The sequence below is a fragment of the Lissotriton helveticus genome, chromosome 4_1 (genome assembly GCF_964261635.1).
Source record: "Lissotriton helveticus chromosome 4_1, aLisHel1.1, whole genome shotgun sequence".
Classification (NCBI taxonomy): Eukaryota; Metazoa; Chordata; class Amphibia; order Caudata; family Salamandridae; genus Lissotriton; species Lissotriton helveticus.
The window spans coordinates 598,212,084-598,237,114 of NC_136063.1; the positions used below are offsets into that span (position 1 = coordinate 598,212,084).

General features: G+C 42.4%; 1 protein-coding gene across 1 annotated transcript in view; it reads left to right on the forward strand.

Moving 5' to 3' along the window:
- Positions 1 to 1,057: 1,057 nt before the first annotated feature.
- The window catches only part of CYP7B1 (cytochrome P450 family 7 subfamily B member 1), an 895,968-nt gene continuing 871,994 nt past the window's right edge, over positions 1,058 to 25,031 (forward strand). The window contains exon 1 of the mRNA XM_078687242.1: positions 1,058 to 1,308. Within this exon, the coding sequence (XP_078543368.1) occupies positions 1,196 to 1,308 (113 nt within the window). The 5' untranslated portion in view covers positions 1,058 to 1,195. The remainder of the gene's footprint in view (positions 1,309 to 25,031) is intronic.

Consider the following 25,031-nt stretch of genomic DNA (forward strand, 5'->3'; position numbering starts at 1 on the left):
ATCACAATGTCTCATGTTGAGGCCTTCTTCATCTTTGAAAACCAAAATTATGATCAAATTCCATTCTTTTCTGAGTACTGTTCCCATTTTCCCCCTGATGATTCGCGGTCAGCTGGACAATATCAACATACTGCTGGCTTTGGTAGGGCAGTGAGAGTTTATCTGTCTCACACAGATCCCTTCAGGAAAACAGATGTCTTGTTTGTTTCTTTTGGATCAGGACGCATGGAAAAACGTCCAATTTCTACAGTTGCTTACTTTGGTCTGGTATTACTTGTTTGCAGCATCTTATCCCACTTTTTCTTTGATCTGATGGACATTTTCTACATTGAAATGTGTTAGAGCTCTGAAACCTGATATCTCCATCAAGACTGTTGTGCAATTTGTGTCTTGTGATTATGTTGTGTGCCTCATCGGGCACCCGCTGGGTACTAGCTAGATCCTACATACATGTCATGACTGTGATGGGGTTGAGTGGACAAGGGGTTGAGGGCTGGATTACTTGTCGGTAATCTTCATTACTCTACATCCTACTTTTCCCTCTCACAGTCCAGAACCCAGCTCAGGCAGTGTAGCTCTCTCATAGGAGACGTGGGAATTAATTTCCTGTGATGGCATTACAAGTGCTGCTGATATTGTGTCATTTTTGCTTAAATCATCATTATGGTCATTTTGAACATGAACATTCCTATCTCCTTTTGGTCCCAGTGTTAGCAGGTATTCTAATATACTCACGGTTGCACTTAGTTTTAGCAGTTGGATTGTCTCGACTCTATGTGCTAAAATGCTTGATTAGAATCGAAATGAACACACTTTTTGTGCGACGTTGCTTGTAAATCAAGTGAAAAGATCTTAATGGTCTGTGTAATTCCTGCCCAACCTGTTTGATCGCTGCGTACGCGTAGCAATGAAATAAGAAATCTCGCTCATTAAAGTGAAGAGTGAGCGCTTTGGTTACCGACCTTTGGCAGTGTACACAGCTGGGAGGAGCCGGCTCTCTCGCAGCCAATCTGAGCTGAAGCTTCCCACACAACCCGCGGGCAGGAAAAAAGTTCACTTCTAGCACCACAGAAGTTGTAAAATCCAGTCCCTCGCCCTCACAGGAAGAAGCGGAGCTGGGAACGGGCCGAGTACATCCGCGGAGCTCCTGCGTTCGGCTTTGAAGAGGTGTGACGGCGCCGCCGGCCAAGGAACCATGCTCTTCAGTGGTGAAGAAAAAGCTTTTCAGTGGCTGTTCAGCGTGTACACCCTGACTCTCGGGGCCGCGGTGCTGCTGGCGTGTTGGTGCTTGAGCGGCAGCAGGCGCAGGTACGTGATAGCATGTCTTTCATCCCAGCTCTATCCCTCTTTACAGCCGTAGCTAAAGCGAGGAGAACCGCGGGCACTTCTGAAAGTTGCCGTGGAGTTTTGAGGTCAAGGTCAGCTGCAGCCCAGCAACCGTGTATTTCACATCACATTACGAAACTAATCACTGTGTAAGCATCTTACTAAGGAACATGATCACATCGGAGCTCGAGAGACAACATTTAATGCACGTTTTTTTGTTGTTGTAAGGAGTGTTCACGTGTCTGCGCTGGTTTGCAAAATATCCGTGCATCTTTCAACACTGACGGGAACTATTGTGTGCTGAAATACATGACGTCACCTGAATATTAATTATTCCCAGTTGTCAGGGGCTGGGTGTGTTGCCAGGCAATGGCGTGTGTGGTGTGTCATGGGGCCTAGTGTAAGGAGAAGAAAAGGCTCCCCCCCACTCCCAAGCCCCCGGTTGCTGTTTGAGCTGTGAAATATAACATTAATACAAATTGAAAGAACTATGCCCTCTTTGCACTTTTACTAGAGCTATATTGAACGTTGGAGAATACGTAAAATATACTCCTCCAGTACAACTTCCACTTCCCACAAATGATTTTGTAAATCTGCCCAACTTTCTATGTTTCAAAATGTGCTAATGTTTAGGCGTGGGAATATTCCTGAGAAGCTGCAACAGTCCCAGCTTCTCCGGAGTGTTCCAAAACTTCCTGATGACTTAAAAGAAAAAGGAAGAAAAATGCTGCAAACAATGGAATAACCCTTGAGGGCCCCATTTCTGTTTTTCTTTCTGAATCTGCTCGGTTTTTGTTCATTTGAAGATGTATGTCTCAGCTTGGGTCCACGGCAGAGCAAGAGCTGCGCAGACCCTAACGGAAGCAAACACATTGGGACCCCATGTTTGATAGTAAAAAACACAACCAGTAATTGGGATGTAGGAGGCCCATTATCCACCTGAGCCCGGTGACACTGCACCGGCTGCACTTGTGATCCTTACACACCTGGACTGAGTGTATATATGCAGTCATGCAGTAACGGGACTGGACATCATTCTAATGCAAGGCGTGCTTTGATAACACTATGATAGTCTTCTGGCCTGTCAGTAGCAAATCATCATTACCTTTAACGCTTCCAAGCTATGTCCAGTGCACAGTGTCAAGGTTCAACACTGTTTCCCCCCTTTTACCCCTTGTAGCTACTGTTTTGATTTCAGTTACTTGGTTTATTTATCATGGAGTAACACCACTGCATGGATGTAAACAATTTCTGGAGGTTTAACCCTCTTGCATCCACCTGTTATGAATGTCACTGACAGGGCAAATGTTGATGTTGAGCATCTTACACTGGATGTGGTCCTGCAGTCTCTCTATCTTGCTGAGATTTCCCAGAGCTCTGATTCAAGTGGGCCAGTGGAAAAGTATTTATTTCGGAATCATATGGGTCTTTTCATCCTGTTCCTGAAAAATAATGTGCATGTCCTTAGGTAGTAGCTCCGTACGGGTGCACACCTACGATATATCTACAAAGACTAAAATAGAGGAGATTCATCACTCCTGTAATTTATACACATTTTTACATTCAAGTTCATTGGCTATTTTCTCAAAATACAATATGTTAATTTCTAATAGCATTTCATGACTGTACATATTAATTGCACCTTACCTGTCCAGCAGACAGACTCTATTTTGAAACAGAAAAATGTCACCTTATGAATTTAATTGAAAATTGTGGTCTGATAACTGCAGAGCAACAAGTAGATGCTTCAGGACAGGACCCTCACTGATGCATCCAGTCCTCACTATGTTGCATACCACTCTTTTTTCAGCATTTCTCTGACACTGTTTACTTTTCATGACATTAATTTGTATTGATATTGACATGTGTGTCATATACAGTGGGAGTATATTGCATGTAAGGGTTTCAGTCCATAATTGCGTATGTGGGTCATACCAAAGGTTTCACAGAATCTTACAAAGATGGCTGTAATGCAAACAGCAATTCTAGACAGTGGGGAGTGAATTATGGTGAGTGATTGATATATTTCTGAGAGCTAAATATTTGTTATCGTCTCAGAGGTCCTGCATATGATGGTCTGTGATGTATTTATGGATAATCCAGTAAAGAAGCTGGCACTACTGTTTTAAGGGGAAGCCCAACGGTAGTGGAGGTGAAGTCCTGGAATGTCAGTGATCCAGTATGTGGTACATGTGGTCTGGTGGGTTCTGTGTGCCTTATTCCCAAATATTTTGCTGTGGGTATTCTAGTATTAAACCTGTCCTTCTCCCGAACTCCAAGACTACTACAGCAGTGTGCTAGTGCAAGTCCCCCCCCCCAGGGGCGGCTCCACCATTTGAGCAGTGGAGCGTTGCCCCAGAGCATAAAAATCAAATAGTAATCAAGTTTATTTATTGTTATTTTATTTTTCGGCCACCCATATCGAACTTAGGGGGTCATTAGCATGACGGGCGCTTCCCATAACCCCCAAAAAATGGGACCGCCCACAATGCATGCCGCGGTCCAGCACAATTCAAAGCACCGCCCGCCACAATGCCAAAAATGCAAGTTGTGCATTTCAATGCACAACGTGTCAGGCACCGTGCTGTGCCTGCCACGTTGTACATTGAAATGCAGGAGGTACCATAGGTACCCCCCATGTGCCCTGCCACCTCCCAGAATCCCTGGGGGCCCACTACGGGCCCCCAATGTAGAAGACCGCAGGCGTTTCCGTGGTGGTTGCCGCCACGGAAAGGCATAACCCCGCATGTATCATAATATGGATGGCGGTGTCTACCAGACACCGCCATCATATTAACAGCTTTTACACCCGGTCGACTCATCGACCGGGCGGAAAACCGGAGGACGGTCTTTCCATCCGCAGGGGTCCCCCCCACCATAGTAATATGGTGGGGGGAATTTACATCCGGCGGGAGGAAATGATGGGCGGATCGCTACCGCTATGCGGGCGGTGGAGATCCGCCCGACATACTAATGGGCCCCTAAGTGTCAGGATGGGACGGCGCCAGTGTTGCAGAGTGGCAGCCGCAGGGAACTGTTCGATTTAAAATGCACATGTCTCTTTGGCTGGCCGTCTTTGAATGGCTAGCCAGATATGCGCATTTTTAACTTCTCTAGCCTAGCTGTCTTAGACAGCTGGGTTAGAGAAAGCACAGGTCTCTAGTGCTCTTAGGAGTGCTGAGAGAGCCTGCTCTATCCAATTGTGGTGCTGCTCTCATGCTGTGAGTACAGCAACAGGATTGGATAGTGCAGTTTCCTGCATCCGGAGCTTCCAGAATACACCTGAGAGAGTAGGACGTCATGCTGTATGTTAGGGAGGCAAGTCTATTTTATTTTTAAAATCTTTATTTATTTTGTTTGGTGCCCCCCACCTCACCAGTCTCAGTACATGCCAGCCGCCACTGCTGTGAACTCGCCCCTGAGTTTGCCGTACAGAGCATAGGTGTCAGTGAGGAGATGAAGTGGACCACAACTGTTGAAGTGGAATATAAAGTATCTGACTTGCGGGGAGGAGCCGAAGTTAGCACCAGTAGAGATGGGGCAAGGGGAAGCTCTGGGTGATCTGGCAATGGAAATTAAATGTGTGATGTTATGCTGTGTTCAGCATAAGTCAGCATATGGCGTGCAAGCACTGAATTCAGGTGAGAGGGTTGGTCAATTGCTCTGCAAGTTCAGGGTTGAGAGAGAGTGGAATGAGGTGAAGGTTTGCTTGTTCTTGCCAAACAATGTGAAGATCCAAAAATCTCATGATGCTCAAATGGGGGTCAAAGTTGACATTTTCACTGTTATCTACTTTACATGGCCCATAATGGCTTGTGCTGTTTCAGCTGCGGTGATTCATTTGAGCTGGTAGTTGCCGGTGGGTCCCACTATCACTCATTTTTGGGCACCAGCACTTATTTTTCCTTGTCTCACCTTGACCCAGAGAGAAAAACACAATAAGGGAAAAAAAAGTAGAAAGGGAAAAACGGAAAAAGAGTGACCAAGGGAGAAAGCAAGGATGAATAAGAACCTGCAAGAATGTGATGTGACAGGGAGTGTCTGGAGGTGGATGGACGAAGGGTGGGGAGGAATCAAAACTACCCAGTCTCGGAGTTTGGCATGCCGACATTCAATAGCCCCGGCCAGGGCTTCTGAGCGAAATTAGGCATTGGTCAAATTATATTTACTGTGCCTCAGTCAGGGGCTTTGGCTACATTACGTTATCAGTTGCTGTAAAAAGTAAAGGCCCTGAGAAATATTGGAAATACCCTTGGAGGAATGCCAAGCCGCATTGCCAACTACAACAACATCACAGGTATTTCACGAGGTTACAAACAGAGTAAGAAATGGATTGGTTTTGAGCAAAAGTGAGTAAATTACTCTAACGAAGTGTGATTAAAATAACTTACACACTCAATACAATTTGTGAAATTAATGTCAGATATTGGAATAAATAACGAAAGTTCGAACCCCTTAGACAAAGAAAGTGCAAACTCATCTATTTATCCCCCGTTGTCTAATGTCAACGAAAGTGCATTGTTTACTAACTCGACAGAAAATTACCGCCAAATCCAATGATACAATCCTGCATTTCAAAGTGTAAGGTGGTTAGATGAGCAATACCAGTTCTTGTCAGATCAATACATGAAGCGCCCAAGTTCAGTCTTGTGTGTAAATGATACAAAATAATGTGGGTTGGCTCCCAAAGGAACTGTGCAGTGTGCTCTGTTCCCATCCTGGAGTACAGAGAATGCGGCCGCATTATACGGATGGCTGAGTTCATTGTTTAATTCCCTGGGCTCGAACGGCAGTAACAGGAAATGTATACTTTCTTGCAAGAGTAGAACACTGTACAACTTGTTGAAGTTTGGGTAGTGAATCATTTTGGAATGGAGTCACTAATGAACCACATTAATAACAGAGAGGAAAGAGGGCAAGTGTTGTATCTGCGGTCTGGCACTGTGTCAGGTCCTTCCCTCGACTCATCATATGTTTTCCATGGAAGAGTCCCCAGGGCCTCAAGCATGTTCTCCTGGCTGTTGGAATTGAAAGTCCAGTCTTACGTCACCGACAGCTCCTATTAGTTGTTGTGGTAAGGTCCTATTTATTCTGCCAGTGAAAAATATACAGCGTTCTGCAGTTTATGCTGCCTCAGCAATGACACACTGTCTCTTCAAAAGTCAACTCTTTGAAAATGATCTTTCCTAGAAACAGTCACGAAGAACTAAAAGATAAACATACCCAGAGCAGGAGAGGAAAAGGAAAACAGGAAAAAAAGAGGAGGGAGTGAATATAAAAAGACAGGTCGGAGAATATTGCAAGAAAACAAGCATTTGCAAAGACAACAACTATGTCTTGTCTGAACTAACAGTTTCAAAAGAGAGGCACGAACAAATGCTGTTTGCATGTGTATGCTCATTTTTAAAAAAAACGTTATTTATGACTTGTTGACATTGTACAGACATGAGGTTAAAAAAATGGCAAAATAGGCAGAGTGCATACATCAGGAACACAGCTAAGACTTGACGCCATTATAGACAACATCATCAGGGTCACAGGAGGACCTCTCCTCTCCCCCCCTTTTTCCTGCACCCCCCAGCGCCAACGTGCCATTGCACCCAATACAATACATAATTGTAGGTCTGATGCACCCGTCCCTCCCTGTGATAGTGGCAGTCTTAATAATTCATACATTACACTGGGTTGTTGTCCCACCCAGACTAGCTTGATGAGGTTAGAGCGGAGACGTTTAAAAAAGGCCTGTGTGATTGGAACGGGGATGTTCATGAATAGATAGAGAAATTTAAGTAATACAACCATTTTCAGAATGGCGATCCGTCCCGCCATGGACAGCGGGAGCTTTGACAACAATGGAACACGGTCTTTAAACCAGGTCATGGCTCTGCGAAAGTTGGCTTACCAAAGTTGACATTTCTGCTGACGAAGATACCTAAATAATTAATGGGGTCGGCAGCCCACTGGAGCAGGTATTCCATAGGGAATGGAGCCGCAACCTCCGTTAACGGGAATAGCACAGATTTAGCCCAGTTAATTTGAACTCTGGACAGGTCCCCAAATCGTATGATTTGGTGAATTAGTGGGGAAATGTTGTGCTCGGGGTGGCCCACAAAAAGAGTAATGTCGTCCACATATAGGGATACAACAAAGGCCATGGGTTGTGAATCCTAGCCCTTGATTTGCATGGTGTTGATGGATTTGTGCTGCCAGGGGTTCCATCGCATTGGCAAAAAGTAGACGGGAAAGTGGGCATCCCTGCTGTGTGCCTCTGCTGACCGGGAAAGGTTCTGATATTTTCCCCTTGAGGTACACTCCGGTGGTGGGCAGGGTATAGGGAAGGCGAATCTGTGCAATGAAGTTGGAGCCGAGACCTAGTCTAAGCAGCAGTGGGAACAGATATTCCCACTCTAGAGTGTCAAAGGCTTTTGTGGCATCAAGCAGGGAGCCACTGCAGGGGTATGGGGATATAGATAGTGCATGACTGCAAACATGGTCCTTAGGTTATGGGTTGTAGATCGGGCCGGTATAAAACCAGATTGATCAGGTCTTATCAGTACTGGGAGCAGGATTTGCACCCTGTTTGCCAGTACCGTAGCGAACATTTTGTTGTCTATGTTGATGAGTGATGGGGCGGTAAGAGTCGCAGTGGTTAGCTAGCTTATCAGGCTTGAAAAGCGTGAATATTACAGCCTCTCGCATCAATGGGGGAAGTGAGCCCACCTCTAGCGCATTGTGGTAGACGTCCAGGTGCTTGGGGATTGAAATGTCAGAGTATTCTTTATAAAAAGCGGCCATTAGCCCATCTAGACCGAGAGCATCACCTGGGGGAGACCAATACTTGCCTGTTGTACCTCCTCTGCAGTGAGAGGGGAGTTCAGGAACTCCCAGTGTGCATCTGATAACCATACCAGCTCAATGGCTGAAGAGCACTCTTAACTGTCTGTAAACTGGCCTAGAAATGTCCAACTCCTTCTTATTAAAAATGCAAAGACTGTCACCATCCTCTGTGTTTGCACTAATTGTATTTGAATAGCCAGCCGCAGCTTCTGCCAATATGCAGTTGGGGCAGCAGTAGCGGAGGCAGCAGAAAGGAGGGGGTTAGGGGAAGGGTTGAATACATTTTTTTTTTTTTAAACTTACCTGATCCTGCCGGCCGTCTCAAGCTTTGGTGTTCCTCAGTTCTCAGTCTCTGGACAGACTCCCCATCCAATGCAGACACTGCTCTCATTGAATGAGAGCAGTGCCGGGATTGGCATGAGCGGTCTAGTTTGACCTTTGACGCTCTCCACCAACTGTAGAATACAGCTGGGTGGAGAAACCTAAATGAGCATGTCTGTTTGGCCGGCCATCTTAGGGCGGCCAAACAGATATGTGCACTTAGAAGTGCACATAGCCCTTCATTCCTCCTCCCTCCAATGGCCCTGCCACACACCTCCCTACATACACATGGCTGAGCCAGCACCTGAAAACCAAAATGGTAATAAAATACAATTTTATTTTTCAGCTGCTGGCTCAGAACTAGTGGGGCGATGCTCCTTCGCCATTGCGGAGGAGCTGCAGCTGTGAATAGCCCCTGAATATTTACTATTTGTTGTTATGGTTCCAATCCTCAAAGGCATGTGAGACACCTTAATAAAGTACTACCGGATTACTACTTTCTCTGCCCCAAAATGCTTTTGTTTATTTGACCTTTATTGTTGGTGCTCTAGACTGAACTCAATAATTTTCATACTCTAGGATCAGCTTCCCATTTTGTCAAAGCACTTGCTTTTGTCTTGTTGTCATGTGCTAATAATGCTTTTACTATAATGCTGGTTGACGTATAGTATCCCCCAGCACTATAGATTAAAGCTTTGGTGGCCTTGATTACTTAGCTTGCCTATTTTACTAAACCAATGTTACACAAGCCCAAATAACTCTAATTCTTCTCATTTGGGCACAAAAAGTTGCCCTTAACCAGTAAGGGCACCTAGTTATTACGACTTTGGATTTTAATGAACGTTATTTTAGGTCTGACATAATACAACTTTCCAGAAAAACCTCAAGAGGTGGAGACAGAAACATTAAAATAATAATTTCCAAGTTCAGTGTAAAAAACTCACTTGGTGTGGGGCTTGTTAGTTAGTTATTGGTTTTCCAAAAACAAACTCCATCTCCTATACGTTTAGTATCTTCAGAAAAAACACCATGACAGTGGCTCCTGTGAAGGGGCAGAGATCACTGCTGGGTCAGTGATGAGCTCTAAATTCGGCAGGTGGTAGCCTGTCAGGATGGTGGGAATAAAGCACTCTGCCAACTTGGCGGACTGCAGGCCACCCACAAAACCCTATAATCAGGCCCATAGTGATAGGGGAAGTGTGAAATGACGGTTCAGTTCTGCTAGTATTGAAACCTTGATATCAAATGCACAGAGATATACTTAATAGGCACATTAACCGACTGAGCTAGCTTAATGACTTAGGGCCATCATTACCCTAAAGCCTAAGGATGTTTATTACTTTGAGAAGGTTGGTCATATTTCTGGGATGACAAGCATGATGCATATGTCTGTTTCAGATAGTAACAATTGAACAGCAAGAAAGCAGAGCTCTTTACAGTATGTTAAACCATATGAAATATTATTCAACAGTACACTCTATGCCAGTCATTTCCTGTACACTATACACAATAACTATATAGTTTCACTGTAAGAAAAGGAGGGCTGGTTTATAATGTACATTTTGTGCACCAAATGGAATAAAAGTAAAACATTGGGCAACTGTTGATGACACCCAACAACCAGGTGGTTTTAAGATCCAGATATCCTCTAAAGAATAATTCTAATATGACAAATGTTAGAAATGGGGTTTCAGGTTGGCAGACATATGCATCCTGTTCAAGCAGGAACCACCGCTCTAGTCAGTGTAAGCTAGATGCCCAATAAAAGATAACCTGTGCTCGCCCACTGGTAGTTTGGCACAGAGCAGTCAGGCATATCCAAAAAGGCAATGTGTAAAGTAATTGTGCAACACAGACACCCACACACAGTAATACAATGAAAACACCACAAAAAGACTCCACACAGGTTTTAAAAATAGAGAATATTTTTCTGAGTAAAACAAGACTAAAACAACAACCATCCAATAAGACCTTGCGGTGATAAGTTGCGCTATATAAAAACCTGTGACATGACATGACAGGACATAAGTAGAATCAGAGTTATGAATTTTTAAGGAATAAAACAAAAATTGTGCTTTAAAGTCCATAGCGCTAAAAGGTTACTTGAGGGTGCGCTAGACTGGTGTAAATCCAAACTTGAGACTGACTGCAATAGAGGGCAGGACAGCTACAGGAGTTAGAGAGGTTCTGCTGACAAAGTACCTTGAATGGAGCATAGCCTAGTAGTCGAGAGTCTGATTCGTTAGTCCCAATTCACGCAGTAAGTTTGATACATCAACGTAGAGCCTCACAGTCGTGACCTCAGACCGGCGCTGCGTCTGAGTTTACCCTCGCTGTTGGGACCTTGGATCGGCACTGACTCATCATTGAGCCGCGCTGTGATGTCTTTGGATCAGCATTGTGTTGGCGTCAAAGGGCATTGCATCAGCTCCGATCAGTGCAATGGTGACAATGCGTTGGTTATGTTGCAAAACTGCAAAAACCATTTCAGAGGCCCAGGACTATAGGGGGCACCTCATACAAGTCTATGACTCACAGATGGCAAAGCCCAGCAGCACCAGGAGACTTACAAGAATTATTTTATGATCCTGAGACTTCAGAAAACAGTAGGCAAGTCAGCAAGCCATTGGAGTCACACTGGCTTCAAGTAATGTGGGTCCAGTCCTTGTCCTCAGCAGGGCAGAGATTAGCAGGCAGCAGGGGCAGCTCACCAGAGCAGTGAATCAGTTTCTTGGAACAATCAGTCAAGCAGTGTCTATCCTTGTAGCACAGTAGTCCTTACTCCTCGCAGAATTCTTCACAGGTCCAGTAGTGTACTGTCTTGGTAGGATCAGAGCCACAGTACTTATACCAAAATGTGCCTTTGTTGTGGGGGGTGACTTCAAAGCAGCTCCTTGAAGTGCCCAGGTCCCCTTTCATCCTAGCTCTAAACATAAAGAAACAACGGTGGCTATGCCATCCAATCATGCACATAAATAGTAGCACATTTATGTAACTGCAATGCTATTCGTGAGAACATAGAAACATTTCTTTTTTATGGTGCTTTTCAGTGGCTGTAACACAGGAATCCCGGTTGGTTATATTTAACAGAAAAACTGAAGCACACACACACTCACAGTCCATGATGGAAGTTTATGTTCGATATAATGATCTTCTTGTTTCAGAATTTGTAGTGTTTAAGATGCTTTATTCTCTCCACTGTGTAAATATGAGCCCAAGGAGAGCCCTGAGCTACTAGAGGCACAGCTATTGGGCAATCTGCCTTTAAAAGTATAAACACATGTTCATCGTTTTCTTGTACTGCTAATACAAATGTATTTTATTCTTGTAACATAAGGTATTTGTAAAGAGGAAAAAGAGGAAAATAAAACTGTTGAATACAGATTATGCACTGTAATACTTATCACACACACGTCCCTGTGTAAACAGAAGCAATTCATAAGGTCACAATAACAATTTGCATTGCATATTTCATTGAAAATAGCGTCAAAAAATCATAGCTTAATGTCCAAAATCCCAATGCATTTCGGGTTCAAAAGAAACCCTTCGTCAGGGGATGTAGAAGTTAAAGAGTATACGATATACAATCTTGAAATGTCGACGTTCAATGTTGAAATCTTTTTCAGGATCTACAAAAACAGCAACAGAAAAGTCTATATTTCAAATCTGTCATGGATTACATATTAAAGTTTGAAAGGCTGAGGAGTGCCGCCGGGAAAGTACCAACGTGTGAAAGGAAGTACTAAATTTAATGTATTTGAAGCACAACCGCTCCTGTGTCAAGTGAATATTCGTGCACCCACCGAACAACGTGGTTGAAAGAAGATATACGTACACCCACCAAGCAACGTGGTTAAATATGAAATGAAGCGATGTTGATCAAACCCAAGAAGAAACAACTAAATCCAAAGTGCAAACAGTTATCAAACCATCGTGCATGCAAACTAAGAAACCACCTATGTGAATGGAGCAAGTTGCTGAGTGAAGGAAACTGACTAATACTGAGTTTGCTTACTGAACACTGTCGCAGATGCAGCATGTCCCGGTAAATCACCCCGAACACAAAAATAATCTTCTAAAGAGAACAAGTCCTGCTGCCCTGAGGTGAAAAGAAATGAAGCCAGGGGCTTAGTTCAGTGGACAATAAGCGTGTAGAAGTGTTATTAAAAGAACGTGCATGCAGCTTACCCGAAACGGGAAAAAAAGAGTCAGTGGTTTTGTACTCGCCCGTCAAGAGTTTCTGCAAAGAATCAAGGATTCTAAGAATAAAAGCTTCCTGGCTAACTCGACTTTAAAATTACAGAAAAATACTATGCTAAAATGAACTGGACATCCGTAACGTACCTGAGTGTCCGAACGCCGCCAAACAATCATGGGTGCCCAATCTGAGTCCGCCCAGCGTGTTACGTGGTGCGGAACACAGGGATTGTATATGCTGAAGCATGACTAAAACTAAAAAACGGACTATGGTGAAAACAAATGACTCACATAGCAACTCAGAAGAAGTGAAAAACATAGAACGGTACGCAGGTCCAGTGCAATGACTGGCACCTGCTCGATAGCAGTAACTTCCTATTGTTACATTAAGAGGTCGGAAAAAAGGAAGAAGAATATAACGAACTATCAGGGCACTGTAGGCGTACTGAAACTGCAACCAAATAACTAAATAAAAAATACTCATAATGATGGTGAAGTGATAAAAAATGAGTTCTACCACCTAAGTGAGAAACCCCACTGAATAAAGGCAAGGGGATGAATTGTCTTTAGAGATGTAAAATTTGACAGTGCTTAAATAAAAGAAACAGAGGTACATGAGTAAAAAAGAAAGAGAAAGAAAGGAAACAAAAGAGAGAAAAGAAAGAGATCCCAGCGTACTCCCGTAAAATCTATGTATTGATATCACACTAGTCTAGAAAACACAATAATTCATAATGGTCATTGAGACCGCCTGGAATAACCGTGCCTAAAGTTTTTATCCAGTGAGATTCCCTTCTGGCTAGAAGTGTGTTAAGATCTATTCCAGATATTTGTTTAATGCATTCCAAAATCGTATATCTAAGTTGGGGAATGGTGTGTTTAGCTTCTACCCAATGTCTGGCTAATGACGAGTTGAGGTTCTGGTTCCTAATGCGGCTTTTATGCTCTACTATACGTGTTTTTATTTTTCTACTTGTTCTCCCCACGTATACTAGCCCACGCGGGCATTTGATAGCATACACTACTCCCTCGGTGGTGCAATCCGCATTATGTCTGAGTTTTATATTTTGGCCTGTGTGTGGATGCGTGAACTGATTTCCGGTAATGACATTGCCACATTGGCCACAATTATAACATTTCATCATGCCCCTTTCCCTAGATCTGATTGTGGTTTTTGATGGTTTCAAAAATTCTCGTAGGTTCTTAGTTCTTGTGTGCGCAAAAAGTGGAGTACCATGAAATACTTGAGTAAAATCAGGTTCATTCTCTATTAATTCCCATTGGTCTCTGATGATGGTTTTGATTTCAGACGCTTGAACAGAGTTCTTCAGGACGTATACTTCACGTTTCAAAGGAGTTTTAATTTGAGGTATCAAAAGTTCCTCACGTGCTTTTTGTGATGTAATAAGGGCTGCTTCCCCTAGTATGTCATCCGGATACCCACAGTCCTTATATTCCTGAGTTTGCTTTTGAATCAATTCTTGACAGTGATGGGTGTTTGATGTGATTCTCTTGGTACGCATCATTTGAGAAATAGGGAGATGTCTTTTTAAGATGTATGGGTGTGCGCTCGAAAACAAAAGAGCGTTGTTTACGTCAGTGGGTTTTTTATACACCGTGGTCTCTAGGCCCGTGCTTGTTTTTTGTATCTCAATATCCAAAAAACGAATCTTTTCCCTATCAATCACATGGGTAAACTTGATTCTGGGGTTACAAGTGTTCAGTATCATGATACTTTCTTCTAGTGACTCTCTGGTCCCTGTCCAGATGACCAGGATGTCATCAATGTAGCGAATAAATAACGCTGCGTGCGTTTGCCACTGAGGGTTGGTTGTTATAAATTGTTCCTCAAAGTGGGACATAAAAGTGTTAGCATAGGATGGTGCTCCAGGAAATCCCATCGCGGTTCCTGTACGTTGAAGGTAAAACTTTTCCTGCCATGAGAAGTAGTTGTGGTACAGCGCAAAATGCAACAGTTCGAGAAAAAAGGTGCCTTTTTGGTGATCAATTTCTGACTGCAATAGCCTCCATTCTGTGGCCTCCAAACCTTCGTCATGTGCGATGGAAGTATACAACGCTACCACGTCGATGGTGCATAGCCAGATCTCTTCATGAAAAAGATGACGTTTGGTTTCTAGTTTCTTCAAACAATCAGTTGTATCCTTAATATAGGTAACCCAGGATTGTACTAGAGGTTGTAGGTAAAAGTCCAGGTAATTACCCAGTGGTTCGTGAATTGATCCGCACCCTGCCACTATGGGACGAAATGGTGGTGAGGTTCTGTGTTTATGTACCTTTGGTAACATATACAGGGTAGGGACCTTAGGTGTAAGATTCAGCAGAAATTTCTTGGTGTTTTCATCAATCACACCAGATTCAAAGGCATTCTGTAATAATTCTTTCAGTGCTCCAATCAGTTCTTTGGTGGGGTCATGTTCCAAAAGTATGTAAGTGTCCTCATCCTGTACATGTTCATTGACTCTTTGGTTGTAAAAGTCTGTGTCGAGCACTACAAGGGCCCCTCCCTTATCAGCCGGATGAAATGTGATAGAATTGTCTTGTCTTAATTTATTCAATGTGCATCTTTCTTTGGTGGTGAGATTCGGATGTCGTGGTGGACCATACCTGAAGCTCTCCAGATCTTTTTTAACCAATGTTTCAAATGTATCAAGTGTTTTGTGTGAGACCGGTGATAGAAACCTGCTATTAGGTCTGAATTTTCGTTGTTCCTGTGTATGTATAGGCATTTATATAGCGCACTACTTACCCGTAGGGTCCCAAGGCGCTTCGACCGCTGCGAAACCCTTCCTGGCTTCCCTGAGAGATGGTCCCTTAATGGGTATCTCCAGGGTGAGACCAGGCATCCCCGGCGGTCTGGTGGGGCCGTTAGTGAAGATGAGGCAAGCTAATGCCCAGAGTTGCCGAGTGTGATCGCTGATCAGAGTGGGCACCGAGGCGAGAGAATTATCGAGTCCGCTGACCCTGGTCCAGAAATCTGCCGCGCCGGGAATCGAACCCTGGTCCCGGGCCGTCCTCTGCTCTCGGGTCTGCCGCCTCTAACCAGTGAGCCACACTACTTCACTGCCTGTTCTTCAGTGTTGGGATTGATGGTGAAGGACCACCTTAATCTGAGTTTCCTCATGAATTTAAAAAGAGAAACCTCCGTCTCCAGTGCATTCAAAGTATAAGAAGGAACAAATGATATTCCATTATTGAGTATGTGTTCCTCTTCAATAGTAAGTTGTCTGTTAGAGATGTTTATGACCAGAGAATTCATTTTTTCACATTTCTCTGTGGTCTTCCTTGCTCCTTTGTGACTTTTGGTTTTTCCACGCCTGACGCTTCGCCTGGGGTTGTTACATTCTTGTCCGGTGGAATTTTTGTCATGGGGCCTTCCACTAAAAAAGACACATTACTGCCTGAGGTTGTTGCTGTTTCCTCCGCTGCTGCCCTGGTGACTTGTAAAGAAGATGTAGCCGGCCTCTGTAGTGATAAATCCTGGTCTGTTACAATGCTCTCTTCTGAAAACGATGTTCCTGGTTTTTTAAAAACTCTCTTCTGAGCATATTTCTCGGCCTACGTATAAACTTTGTCCAGTTTATAATCTATCGTGTCCCGGCGGAACTTGCGGGTCTTCCTTTCATGTACTTCTTTAGCATGAGCGTCCAGATTCTTATTGATCTTCTCTAGTACTTGGTTCCAGTCTTCTTGTTGCATGCGATGACTAATTTCATCTTTTAATTTGTTGATATCAAACGTCAGTTCCCCAAGTAAAGATGAAATCTCTTCGATAATGAGTAGAATAAGGTCCAACGAACACTTATTAAGAATGGCATACCAACGTGCCATGAATGATTTATCAAATTTGAAAAGCATCGGGCGAAGAGCAATCCTCAATCCACGGGGTATACGTCTCACTTTGTGATATTCTATCAAAGTTGTGGCATGTAATCTCTGATTTATTTCTTTTCTCATTAAATATTCTAGCTGTCGTAGTTGCTGTGTCGTAGAGCCTGATGATGTGCCATATTCCCTTACTTCTTTAACCAATGCATATATTGATTCTTCATCCTCGGATGAATAAACCTTAGTTTCTGCTTGGTTGGTGGTCAAGTTTGAAATGTCCTGCCAGGACATGTTTAACTTATGGGTGCTGGTCCACAGTTGGACACCTAGGTAATATAGTCTATGCAGAGGGTGGACCTGCACACCTTATTGAAAAAGTTAATCCAGTTTCTTCACTATGTACACAATGTTTGCGTGCTCTCCAGTTATAAGGGGGCGTGCCCTGCTCCCTAGACGTATCAAGTGTGTAAATATGAGCCCAAGGAGAGCCCTGAGCTACTAGAGGCACAGCTATTGGGCAATCTGCCTTTAAAAGTATAAACACATGTTCATCGTTTTCTTGTACTGCTAATACAAATGTATTTTATTCTTGTAACATAAGGTATTTGTAAAGAGGACAATAAAACTGTTGAATACAGATTATGCACTGTAATACTTATCACACACACGTCCCTGTGTAAACAGAAGCAATTCATAAGGTCACAATAACAATTTGCATTGCATATTTCATTGAAAATAGCGTCAAAAAATCATAGCTTAATGTCCAAAATACCAATGCATTTCGGGTTCAAAAGAAACCCTTCGTCAGGGGATGTAGAAGTTAAAGAGTATACAATATACAATCTTGAAATGTCGACGTTCAATGTTGAAATCTTTTTCAGGATCTACAAAAACAGCAACAGAAAAGTCTATATTTCAAATCTGTCATGGATTACATATTAAAGTTTGAAAGGCTGAGGAGTGCCGCCGGGAAAGTACCAACGTGTGAAAGGAAGTACTAAATTTAATGTATTTGAAGCACAACCGCTCCTGTTTCAAGTGAATATTCGTGCACCCACCGAACAACGTGGTTGAAAGACGATATACGTACACCCACCAAGCAACGTGGTTAAATATGAAATGAAGCGATGTTGATCAAACCCAAGAAGAAACAACTAAATCCAAAGTGCAAACAAACAGTTAACAAACCATCGTGCATGCAAACTGAGAAACCACCTATGTAAATGGAGCAAGTTGCTGAGTGAAGGAAACTGACTAATACTGAGTTTGCTTACTGAACACTGTCGCAGATGCAGCATGTCCCGGTAAATCACCCCGAACACAAAAATAATCTTCTAAAGAGAACAAGTCCTGCTGCCCTGAGGTGAAAAGAAATGAAGCCAGGGGCTTAGTTCAGTGGACAATAAGCGCGTAGAAGTGTTATTAAAAGAACGTGCATGCAGCTTACCCGAAACGGGAAAAAAAGAGTCAGTGGTTTTGTACTCGCCCGTCAAGAGTTTCTGCAAAGAATCAAGGATTCTAAGAATAAAAGCTTACTGGCTAACTCGACTTTAAAATTACAGAAAAATACTATGCTAAAATGAACTGGACATCCGTAACGTACCTGAGTGTCCGAACGCCGCCAAACGATCATGGGTGCCCGATCTGAGTCCGCCCAGCGTGTTACGTGGTGCGGAACACAGGGATTGTATATGCTGAAGTATGACTAAAACTAAAAAACGGACTATGGTGAAAACAAATGACTCACATAGCAACTCAGAGGAAGTGAAAAACATAGAAAGGTACGCAGGTCCAGTGCAATGACTGGCACCTGCTCGATAGCAGTAACTCCCTATTGTTACATTAAGAGGTCGGAAAAAAGGAAGAAGAATATAACGAACTATCAGGGCACTGTAGGCGTACTGAAACTGCAACCAAATAACTAAATAAAAAATACTCATAATGATGGTGAAGTGATAAAAAATGAGTTCTACCACCTAAGTGAGAAACCCCACTGAATAAAGGCAAGGGGATGAATTGTCTTTAGAGATGTAAAATTTGAGGTACATGAGTAAAAAAGAAAGCGAAAGAAAGGGAACAAAAGAGAGAAAAGAAAGAGATACCAGCGTACTCCCGTAGAATCTATGTATTGATATCACACTAGTCTAGAAAACACAATAATTCATAATGGTCATTGAGACCGCCTGGAATAACCGTGCCTAAAGTTTTTATCCAGTGAGTTTCCCTTCTGGCTAGAAGTGTGTTAAGATCTATTCCAGATATTTGTTTAATGCATTCCAAAATCGTATATCTAAGTTGGGGAATGGTCTGTTTAGCTTCTACCCAATGTCTGGCTAATGACGAGTTGAGGTTCTGGTTCCTAATGCGGCTTTTATGCTCTACTATACGTGTTTTTATTTTTCTACTTGTTCTCCCCACTTATACTAGCCCACACGGGCATTTGATAGCATACACTACTCCCTCGGTGGTGCAATCCGCATTATGTCTGAGTTTTATATTTTGGCCTGTGTGTGGATGCGTGAACTGATTTCCGGTGATGACATTGCCACATTGGCCACAATTATAACATTTCCTCATGCCCCTTTCCCTAGATCTGATTGTGGTTTTTGATGGTTTCAAAAATTCTCGTAGGTTCTTAGTTCTTGTGTGCGCAAAAAGTGGAGTACCATGAAATACTTGAGTAAAATCAGGTTCATTCTCTATTAATTCCCATCGGTCTCTGATGATGGTTTTGATTTCAGACGCTTGAACAGAGTTCTTCAGGACGTATACTTCACGTTTCAAAGGAGTTTTAATTTGAGGTATCAAAAGTTCCTCACGTGCTTTTTGTGATGTAATAAGGGCTGCTTCCCCTAGTATGTCATCCGGATACCCACAGTCCTTATATTCCTGAGTTTGCTTTTGTATCAATTCTTGACAGTGATGGGTGTTTGATGTGATTCTCTTGGTACGCATCATTTGAGAAATAGGGAGATGTCTTTTTAAGCTGTATGGGTGTGCGCTCGAAAACAAAAGAGCGTTGTTTACGTCAGTGGGTTTTTTATACACCGTGGTCTCTAGGCCCGTGCTTGTTTTTTGTATCTCAATATCCAAAAAATGAATCTTTTCCGTATCAATCACATGGGTAAACTTGATTCTGGGGTTACAAGTGTTCAGTATCATGATACTTTCTTCTAGTGACTCTCTGGTCCCTGTCCAGATGACCAGGATGTCATCAATGTAGCCAATAAATAACGCTGCGTGCGTTTGCCACTGAGGGTTAGTTGTTATAAATTGTTCCTCAAAGTGGGACATAAAAGTGTTAGCATAGGATGGTGCTCCCGGAAATCCCATCGCGGTTCCTGTACGTTGAAGGTAAAACTTTTCCTGCCATGAGAAGTAGTTGTGGTACAGCGCAAAATGCAACAGTTCGAGAAGAAAGGTGCCTTTTTGGTGATCAATTTCTGACTGCAATAGCCTCCATTCTGTGGCCTCCAAACCTTCGTCATGTGCGATGGAAGTATACAACGCTACCACGTCGATGGTGCATAGCCAGATCTCTTCATGAAAAAGATGACGTTTGGTTTCTAGTTTCTTCAAACAATCAGTTGTATCCTTAATATAGGTAACCCAGGATTGTACTAGAGGTTGTAGGTAAAAGTCCAGGTAATTACCCAGTGGTTCGTGAATTGATCCGCACCCTGCCACTATGGGACGAAATGGTGGTGAGGTTCTGTGTTTATGTACCTTTGGTAACATATACAGGGTAGGGACCTTAGGTGTAAGATTCAGCAGAAATTTCTTGGTGTTTTCATCAATCACACCAGATTCAAAGGCATTCTGTAATAATTCTTTCAGTGCTCCAATCAGTTCTTTGGTGGGGTCATGTTCCAAAAGTATGTAAGTGTCCTCATCCTGTACATGTTCATTGACTCTTTGGTTGTAAAAGTCTGTGTCGAGCACTACAAGGGCCCCTCCCTTATCAGCCGGATGAAATGTGATAGAATTGTCTTGTCTTAATTTATTCAATGTGCATCTTTCTTTGGTGGTGAGATTCGGATGTCGTGGTGGACCATACCTGAAGCTCTCCAGATCTTTTTTAACCAATGTTTCAAATGTATCAAGTGTTTTGTGTGAGACCGGTGATAGAAACCTGCTATTAGGTCTGAATTTTCGTTGTTCCTGTGTCTGTTCTTCAGTGTTGGGATTGATGGTGAAGGACCACCTTAATCTGACTTTTCTCATGAATTTAAAAAGAGAAACCTCCGTCTCCAGAGCATTCAAAGTATAAGAAGGAACAAATGATATTCCATTATTGAGTATGTGTTCCTCTTCAATAGTAAGTTGTCTGTTAGAGATGTTTATGACCAGAGAATTCATTTTTTCACATTTCTCTGTGGTCTTCCTTGCTCCTTTGTGACTTTTGGTTTTTCCACGCCTGACGCGTCGCCTGGGGTTGTTACATTCTTGTCCGGTGGAATTTTTGTCATGGGGCCTTCCACTAAAAAAGACACATTACTGCCTGAGGTTGTTGCTGTTTCCTCCGCTGCTGCCCTGGTGACTTGTAAAGAAGATGCAGCCGGCCTCTGTAGTGATAAATCCTGGTCTGTTACAATGCTCTCTTCTGAAAACGATGTTCCTGGTTTTTTAAAAACTCTCCTCTGAGCATATTTCTCGGCCCACGTATAAACTTTGTCCAGTTTATAATCTATCGTGTCCCGGCGGAACTTCCTTTCATGTACTTCTTTTGCATGAGCGTCCAGATTCTTATTGATCTTCTCTAGTACTTGGTTCCAGTCTTCTTGTTCCATGCGATGACTAATTTCATCTTTTAATTTGTTGATATCAAACGTCAGTTCCCCAAGTAAAGTTGAAATCTCTTCGATAATGAGTAGAATAAGGTCCAACGAACACTTATTAAGAATGGCATACCAACGTGCCATGAATGATTTATCAAATTTGAAAAGCATCGGGCGAAGAGCAATCCTCAATCCACGGGGTATACGTCTCACTTTGTGATATTCTATCAAAGTTGTGGCATGTAATCTCTGATTTATTTCTTTTCTCATTAAATATTCTAGCTGTCGTAGTTGCTGTGTCGTAGAGCCTGATGATGTGCCATATTCCCTTACTTCTTTAACCAATGCATATATTGATTCTTCATCCTCGGATGAATAAACCTTAGTTTCTGCTTGGTTGGTGGTCAAGTTTGAAATGTCCTGCCTGGACATGTTTAACTTATGGGTGCTGGTCCACAGTTGGACACCTAGGTAATATAGTCTATGCAGAGGGTGGACCTGCACACCTTATTGAAAAAGTTAATCCAGTTTCTTCACTATGTACACAATGTTTGCGTGCTCTCCAGTTATAAGGGGGCGTGCCCTGCTCCCTAGACGTATCAACTGTGTAAATATGAGCCCAAGGAGAGCCCTGAGCTACTAGAGGAACAGCTATTGGGCAATCTGCCTTTAAAAGTATAAACACATGTTCATCGTTTTCTTGTACTGCTAATACAAATGTATTTTATTCTTGTAACATAAGGTATTTGTAAAGAGGACAATAAAACTGTTGAATACAGATTATGCACTGTAATACTTATCACACACACGTCCCTGTGTAAACAGAAGCAATTCATAAGGTCACAATAACAATTTGCATTGCATATTTCATTGAAAATGGCGTAAAAAAATCATAGCTTAATGTCCAAAATACCAATGCATTTCGGGTTCAAAAGAAACCCTTCGTCAGGGGATGTAGGAGTTAAAGAGTATACGATATACAATCTTGAAATGTCGACGTTCAATGTTGAAATCTTTTTCAGGATCTACAAAAACAGCAACAGAAAAGTCTATATTTCAAAACTGTCATGGATTACATATTAAAGTTTGAAAGGCTGAGGAGTGCCGCCGGGAAAGTACCAACGTGTGAAAGGAAGTACTAAATTTAATGTATTTGGAGCGCAACCGCTCCTGTTTCAAGTGAATATTCGTGCACCCACCGAACAACGTGGTTGAAAGAAGATATACGTACACCCACCAAGCAACGTGGTTAAATATGAAATGAAGCGATGTTGATCAAACCCAAGAAGAAACAACTAAATCCAAAGTGCAAACAAACAGTTAACAAACCATCGTGCATGCAAACTGAGAAACCACCTATGTAAATGGAACAAGTTGCTGAGTGAAGGAAACTGACTAATACTGAGTTTGCTTACTGAACACTGTCGCAGATGCAGCATGTCCCGGTAAATCACCCCGAACACAAAAATAATCTTCTAAAGAGGAACAAGTCCTGCTGCCCTGAGGTGAAAAGAAATGAAGCCAGGGGCTTAGTTCAGTGGACAATAAGCGTGTAGAAGTGTTATTAAAAGAACGTGCATGCAGCTTACCCGAAACGGGAAAAAAAAAGTCAGTGGTTTTGTACTCGCCCGTCAAGAGTTTCTGCAAAGAATAAAGGATTCTAAGAATGAAAGCTTCCTGGCTTACTCGACTTTAAAATTACAGAAAAATACTATGCTAAAATGAACTGGACATCCGTAACGTACCTGAGTGTCCGAACGCCGCCAAACAATCATGGGTGCCCGATCTGAGTCCGCCCAGCGTGTCACGTGGTGCGGAACTCAGGGATTGTATATGCTGAAGCATGACTGAAACTAAAAAACGGACTATGGTGAAAACAAATGACTCACCTAGCAACTCAGAAGAAGTGAAAAACATAGAAAGGGACGCCGGTCCAGTGCAATGACTGGCACCTGCTCGATAGCAGTAACTCCCTATTGTTACATTAAGAGGTCGGAAAAAAGGAAGAAGAATATAACGCACTATCAGGGCACTGTAGGCGTACTGAAACTGCAACCAAATAACTAAATAAAAAATACTCATAATGATGGTGAAGTGATAAAAAATGAGTTCTACCACCTAAGTGAGAAACCCCACTGAATAAAGGCATGGGGATGAATTGTCTTTAGAGATGTAAAATTTGACAGTGCTTAAATAAAAGAAACAGAGGTACATGAGTAAAAAAGAAAGAGAAAGAAAGGGAACAAAAGAGAGAAAAGAAAGAGATTCCAGCGTACTCCCGTACAATCTATGTATTGATATCACACTAGTCTAGAAAACACAATAATTCATAATGGTCATTGAGACCGCCTGGAATAACCGTACCTACTGACATGTGGCGGTTCTGTAGAAGTACATTATTCATTAAGAAGGCAGCGACACGTGTTTCATCAAAAGACTCCCTCAAGGCTGCAAAATGATTTTAGTAAATGGTACTTGAAAATGTGTATAGATGGAATGGGACACAAGTAGAGGATTGATATGATGTCTATCACCAAAGGTGTCCAAGTCACATCGTATTGTATAGATAATTTAACCAGCGCGATAGATGGCATAGGGAAAATTAGTTTTGTGAATGAACAGTAGAGAAACCCCAATAGTTAAGGATAGGTTTAGGAAAGAGCCTTATAACAAGTCAGCATTCGGGGAAGCGTTAAATAATTTGCATGTCAAGTAGAGAAAAATTCCAGTGCCTCCAATTAGAATTCCCTGGGTGGGAGTAGAGCTTGTGCACAAAGACTATGAAATCTGTGATGTGAGAGATACACGTGTGTGCTAATTATAAACTATGAGTGAAATATACCTGCATAGTTGAGATAACAATAGGTCAATATGAAGTCTATTTCAGCAAAATCAAGAACACTTTTACCGTAGAAAAAGCAAAAGAGGGCGGCAAGTTATTTCTGAAATTCAACTTTGAAAATATAAAATTGGACGGAAGATGTAAAATAGAAAAAACCTTGGAAAAGTGAACAAATGTATATTTCACAGTAAGCTGATGTCACTTGAATAAAAAGTGATTGAAAGAGAGTTGATAGTTCAATCAACGGTTAATTTGAGCAACTGCAGTGAAGTTAGAGCAGGATAGTTCTGCAAGCTGGGAAAGTAACTATACAGAGAAAATGGTATGTGTTGTCTCTGAATGAAAGTTAACACTGGATAAAATGTATTTTGGTCATAAACGTCACTAGGACAGCGTGATCTAAACCAAAATGGTTGAGACCAATAGTGCCAGAATTGGTCTCAGACGAACTGTAATGGTGATCCAATTTAAAAAAAATTGCTAGTTCACTGGGCCACAAATGTGTGTCCAGTGGCGAGGTTGAAAACCTGGGAATCAGGGCAATATAGGGTAGGGTAGTATAAAAGAAGAGATGGGGTGAATCAACACTCAAGTACCGGAGACAATGCTTGCTAAAGATATGTCCATAATTGTGCCTGGGTCATTTGAAGTCGCATAAATTTAAAAGTTATATTGTTTGTGAACTATGCTATACGTTAGGAAGGGCCAGTGCCTAAGGTGTAAGTAAAAGCACCTGTAAATTGAAAATAGAATTACCTCAGTATTTGAGTTAAATAGTAAGATCCAAATCAGCATCATGTGGGAAATATGTGTGCAGCCCGAGACCTTGATAAGTCTAAAAACAAGGAGGAATGAAGAAATCAAAAACCTTACAGCATAGTGGC